This window comes from Oreochromis niloticus, unplaced genomic scaffold (assembly GCF_001858045.2).
Source record: "Oreochromis niloticus isolate F11D_XX unplaced genomic scaffold, O_niloticus_UMD_NMBU tig00006829_pilon, whole genome shotgun sequence".
Taxonomy (NCBI): Eukaryota; Metazoa; Chordata; class Actinopteri; order Cichliformes; family Cichlidae; genus Oreochromis; species Oreochromis niloticus.
The window spans coordinates 23,757-29,756 of record NW_020328203.1 but is presented as its reverse complement, the minus strand read 5'-3'; the positions used below and the strand labels follow the sequence as shown (position 1 = coordinate 29,756).

The following is a 6,000-nucleotide window of genomic DNA, read 5'->3' as shown; positions in this document are numbered from 1 at the left end:
ATTAGCCTTCTGCATCTTTGTTTGAAAATCAGCACATAGTTAGTACCTATAACTAAAAAGGTCTTTCCATAATAAATTGGGTTCCCATATGATTTAAGAGGTCTGATTATGTCCACAAAAGTAGCATTTCTTTTTCTGTCAGAGTTGACTTAAGAGCAGTGAAATATTTGAAACAAATCATGTATCTGTTAAATTAATGTTTGCTGGTACTAAAGAGCATAAACACTATATTATAGTTAGTTTAGCTGACACTAAATCTTAGGTCAGATTGTCTTATTATTTACATACAAAGTGCCGAATTCAGACTTACTAAGCTACTGTTAGGGTGCTTTGTGTTAAGAGCTGAAAGGTGTACTGTATGCAGAAAAATTGGATTCATCCAGCTAAGATACTGACAGTGTATTTTATGGTTTCTTGAACTTGTGCTCTTACACTGTACCATAAGGCCCCAATATAGATTATTTGTACACTGGATTAGGGATATACTGGCTATGTCTGCAGTGACGTCAGAATACGATTCCTCTGTATGAAACAGAAAACTATAGCTATAAAGAGTACCTTATAGGCCACTTAGTTATAGCTGATTAGACATGATTGCTGATCCCCTTTTAACACGAGAAACTGCTTTTTTCAATATATAATAAAAAAAAATAAACATGTAAAAAATCTTTTTAAATTCATTTTCTATTTACAAAAAACACAAGTCAGTGTGGAATATACACCAGGTTTCAGGAAAAGGCTTGAAACTGAACTTTTGTAAAAAAAAAAAAATCCCATGCATCTATTCCGAGATGTGGTTCATTATTAGACCGTCATTCATACTTAGTGTGTTTTTTGTTTTTTTTTAAAGAGGCCTCATCTGGGGAAAGTTCAAATAAAATCCAACCGATAAAGCTCATTCGTGCTCCTGTAACTCCAGAGAAAAGTCTTCAGAAAAGTCCTTTTTACCATTTGGGATGAGTGAAGCTGATGTTGTACTGCTTTCCCCAGCGTGCAAACACCTGTTTCTCTGTAATAAAGCGATGGTGGTTTCCTCTTCGGCTGCTCTCGTGCTGGATGTACGTTACACATTCATCACCGCCCCTGGGCTTGTAGTAGTGGTATGGCATCTTCTTGGATCCAGATTTTCTTCTGGAAAAACAGATTGATTTCTTTATTGGTTAACTGGTTTAAATTCCCTGTAATGGGTTGAAGTCAAATGTTATACTTACCCACAGTGATTGGGTGGAACCATCCCATATACTTTGATGTTATCACATATCTCAATGGCTATGACCATTGTGAACCAACCTGTGCTCAACCACGAGTGAGACTTTTGTCTGAGAGGAAAAAATAACCATATAGGAAAACAGCGTTTGGTTACATTTATCAAAACATTTTATAACCACCCTTAACACTCACCGGTCACGTCCTGTCTCTCTTTGGAACAGGCTGTCAAATCTGCGCATTTTGCTCGGTGTGACAGTGAAACAAGAGAAGTCTCTGTAGGTCATGCTGACTCTCTGGATCAATCTGTAAAGGGTTCCTTTGGCATCTTTCCCAATCTTATTTGGGGGTCCCCAGAAAATGATCACTGGGTGGCTGTCTGTATGTCGCAGGAATTCATTCGGCCTCCGGACCACCCTGAACACACTGGAGTGGGCTACGACTCTCAGAGTGGTCCGGTTCCCGACGTCAGATTCATACCCCGTCGTAGGGGCGTCATTCATGCGGATCACGCATTCGGTGCGGTCAATCTCGTCTCCCGCTCGACTACCCAAGACGTGGCTGGAGCTCGTCACCAGTGCACACTCATGACAGTGCATGGTCATACTCTGAAAAGAAGCACAAGATGGAGCTTTTTAAGATAACATATTAAAACAATAGCTGTCGGCAACAGTGGTGTGGCGTCTACATTTTACCAGTTTAAGTGCTGATTTAATTTTTAAAAAACCTAACAACACTAAAACTAAGTGCTAAATCCAGTTGACAATGCTCATAACAATGATAATAAGTTAATATAGCCGTTTTCAGCAACATGGGTCATGCAAATGTGTGTAGGTTTAGCCATACATAGTCAACTACAGCCCAGTGGCAACTATGTGTTAGGCAGGGTTATCACTATATCAGATTATTGCTACCTGATTAAAATAATAAACTTTATTGACATTACTGAACATCCAGTATAGAAAAAAAAAAGGGTTTCTTTCAGGGACTTTCGGGGTGTTTTTAGCTCTGATCGCATTATAATGGTAGGCATTTGGAGGCAGGATGTAGGCTGTGCACCCTATCCCAAGTTTCTAACTTCAGATTGGGTCGACATCCCAGTCAATGCTGTTTTTTACTGAAGAGGAAAAAAGCAACAATTTTTCTTTGCTATTGGCTGGTTCAGGAAGCCACCCCTATGCACAGATAAAACTCAACTTGGATATAGCGTTCACAGGACAGCCTGAGCTGGGCCCAGTTTAATGACATCCTGTTACAGCTTCTGCCAAAATACATATTAGTAAATTACTTCAGCAGCATTTGATGCGCTCCATTTCGTCTGTATCGCCATACCTTCACAGGTATTTAGAATAAAACACAAGATTATACATCCAAATGAGTGTCACAGTCAGTCTCTAAGACTAAATTAATTTCACTCGCATTAACAATCGGGAAACTGACTCTATATTGATTTCTGGTTCAAAGTTCACTATAGTTCCAGCTTTAACTTTGAGTGTTTGTGCACAACCTACTTTGTTCCCATAAACTGGCACATAGCCGTCTTTTCCTGTCCATTTCCTCAGGTCTGTAGTCTTGGTGGCATGATTGGTAGCCACATGGAAAGAAGCATAGACAGCATCAATGCTGCTGTTATTGTTGGAGCTGTACAGGATGAAGAGCGTCATCAGGATGAGGATGGCAGCAAAGATCACCATCCTGTGGCTCTGTTGTCCCTGCAGAGTAAAACATAATGGTGCAATATACAGAAAAACATTTACTAACATGGAAACTAGAGGCACTACTTTTACTTTTTATCGGATTAAGAAAGGACAATGAAAACCACAGTGTGTGAGAATGCAGCAGCAAAATTAAATGTTAAAAAAAAAGTTAAACTGCACACAACCACATTATTTTAGATTTTAATACACAAAAAGGCAAGCTCTAACTGGCCCTGATTCTTGCTATGAGTGATTTAGTGTAGGCCTAAATCATACACAGCGTAACAAAAAGATGTTTTAGTGGCCCCATCTGGCATACTTGCATACATGCAGAGTGAGACAAAAGCTGACATAAATTTGTTTCCTCTGTACAAACAAACTGCTAACTGAGAGGCAGCAGCTAATGAGGCTAACCCTCAAAACGCACATGCTCACTGTCTGAGCTACTCACCACCGGCTGACCACTGCAGTGTCTGCATGAAGCAGCTGACTGACAGCATGAAAATAACAGCCTGTGACATGCCAAAAAAGTGGTTGTTTTCCAAAAAGTTGTTTCCAGAAGTTGCCAAAAAATTGGCCGCCAGTATTAAAACTGGCGGAAAACACTTGCTGAACTATAATATGTCAAACATCTTGAGGCATGTCTCTCTCTTGAGGCACTACCAAAGCAGGTCATCTCTTTGCTTCATGTATAACCCTTTCGTAAATCCTGTTGGCTACAGCCCTTTTACTAATATAAACAAAGACATTAGATAAGAAAAACACATACACTCACAAGCGATTGCTTTTTAGCACCAGCCGCTGCAGCATCAGCATAAAGCTGCTGGCTGACAGGCTGATCGACCGGCTGATCATTGCAGCATTATCATATGTCACATCTCCCAGAGTGACATACCACTGACCACTTTGAGCCCAATCCATGATTCATAGTGTTATATTGTGTTTTTTTTCTCTTTCTATCCAGGTATGCTTTTACTACACTGTCAATGTGATTGGGATCATTGTCATGTTAATAAAAATGAAGCCACAGTCAATCAAATGCTTTCCAAATAGTACTGCATCGTCGAACACACTCTGATGGTAGTTTTCTGTATTAATAATCAGTTTTTATCAATTTTGATAAAATCCAAAACTCCACTGGCTGAAAAACAGCCCCAAACCATGACAGAACCACCACTGTGTTTTACAGAAAAGGGGTGGGCAACTCCAGGCCTCAAGGGCCAGTGTCCTGCAGGTTTTAGATATCACCCTGGGTCAACACACCTGAATCAAATGATTAGTTCATTACCAGGCCTCTGGACAACCTCAAGACATGTTGAGGAGGTAATGTAGCCATTTAAATCAGCTGTGTTTCACACATCTAAAACCTGCAGGACACTGGCCCTTGAGGACTGGAAGTTGCCCACCCCTGCTGTAGATAGTGATGTGACGTTCTGTATCGAGGCTTCAAAGCTTGTGTCGAGTAATGGAGGGGGCGTTTCCGCGATGTGCGTATCGAGGCTTGCTTCATTTATGGGAGGAGCTGAAAATGATGACGGGGGTGCCTACTGGGGTCAGCGGGGGAGCTGGCCCTAAGGAGGGGCATCTTGCCCCTCCCTTCTTTTCCTCCCCATCCCCGGCTGCCTCCCTCTTCCCGCTCCACCACACCCACCCACACAGGTAGGGCCTTGGGGTGCGGGTGTGTCACCAGGGTGCAGGGGAGGCATTCCCCCCCTCTGTCCCCTTCTGGCCACCTGTGCCTCGATTTTATTCCACAACTTAGACATCCACATTATTCACACTCTCATAACACACACATACATATAGGGCCTTGAGGGTGACCACGTTAACGGCGTCCAGTGGACGGTCTGTGTTTTCAACCCTACCTCTGGCGCCGGTGCCCACCTGTCAATTTTAAATCCATGTAGACATTGAGGGTTCTCGGGAGGGGCCGTGCTAACACCTGCTGCTCTCTGGCAGCAGCACCATGCCCTCCCTTGTTTTAAATGCACTTTAGAACAACACGCAGCAACACTACACATGAGCGGGAGGAGGGAGGTATGGGGTCTTCACACACCCCCGTTCTCTACTAGCCATCGGGGCGGGGAACTGGAGGAGGTGTTGGCTGTCCGATTGGCCTCCCTTCTGCTGCGGAGCCTGGGGCGGTCTGCTTGCCTCCACCCCGGGGGAAAGGGTCACATCTCTTGGGTCTGGGTGCCGTTTCCCCCTCTGGGGGCGAGGGTACCTGGACCCGGGGTATAGAGTATGTTTGGGGAGTATGATTGTGTGTACATGTCCATGTATGTCTATCCCTACGTTGGGTGAGTGCTGAGTGTTTGTATATGTGTGCATGAGGGTGGGAAAGCATGTTTGTGTCTGTGTGTGCCTGTTTGTCTGTGTCTATATGTCAGGTCGGGTCTTAGACTCCACCTCCCTGGGAACTCCCAGGCCCTCCAAAGTGTGGAGGCCTATCTCCCCTCACCACACTCCCTGCCGGTAACTGATGCCCTCAGGGGTTGGTGCATTGGTGGTTCTTGGTGTCCGGGGCTGGGCGCTCAGGTATGCACCAGCTCACTCCCGGTGGCTACTTGGCGGGGCCTGGTGCCTGTCGCTCGGTCAGGCCTCTTCCAGGGCAAAGGGGGCCCTCGGGCCTCCGGCCTCGGGGCCTGCAACTCGGTTCACTCTGGCACAGCTGGCTGCCGGCAGAGCCGGCGGGCACGCCGGTGCAGCCCCCTCTGGCTTCTGCTCCGTGGCTACTGGGTGACCTCTCGTCTGGGGATCTCCTCAGCCCTTCCCAGGAGGGTGGCACGGATGCCCCTCCGGTGGTACTCCTTGGGCTCTCGCACTCTGGGGCCTCTGGATGTCTGGAGCCTGGATCTCCTCCATGCCTGCTTCATGCCCTGGGGGACGGGGCTATGGCCCTCCACACCCTCTAGCAGACCGTTACATGGGGAAACCTTTTGTATACAAGCGCGCTGATCCACACAGGTGTGCACACGGGTGTTCACTGTTCGTAGACATAAACTACACCTTTCTTAGCTGCTACTTCAAAGCACATTGTGCGCTGTCTGTCCTGCGTGCTGCACAACAACATTCAATATTTAGTATTTACTGCTGT

The 6,000-nt window shown here is 45.3% G+C and overlaps 1 protein-coding gene across 1 annotated transcript; it reads right to left on the bottom strand.

Annotated features, from left to right (window-relative positions):
• Positions 1-668: 668 nt before the first annotated feature.
• Positions 669-3,453, bottom strand: LOC109201099 (alpha-N-acetylgalactosaminide alpha-2,6-sialyltransferase 6). The gene is made up of 4 exons (XM_019356626.2): positions 2,718-3,453; positions 1,402-1,814; positions 1,212-1,319; positions 669-1,131 (listed from the first exon to the last, which is right to left on the bottom strand). The coding sequence occupies exons 1-4, from the start codon at positions 2,967-2,969 to the stop codon at positions 945-947; spliced, it is 960 nt and encodes a 319-aa protein (XP_019212171.1). The 5' UTR covers positions 2,970-3,453; the 3' UTR covers positions 669-944.
• Positions 3,454-6,000: the final 2,547 nt, after the last annotated feature.

Bases quoted from the DNA above. Each gene is read 5' to 3' on its own strand.
- LOC109201099 (XM_019356626.2), bottom strand. From the start codon at position 2,969: ATGTTAGTAAATGTTTTTCTGTATATTGCACCATTATGTTTTACTCTG. The intron at 1,320-1,401 runs GTGAGTGTTAAG...TTTTCCTCTCAG, and splicing joins AGAGAGACAGGACGTGACCG to ACAAAAGTCTCACTCGTGGT. The intron at 1,132-1,211 runs GTAAGTATAACA...CTGTTTTTCCAG, and splicing joins GTTCCACCCAATCACTGTGG to AAGAAAATCTGGATCCAAGA.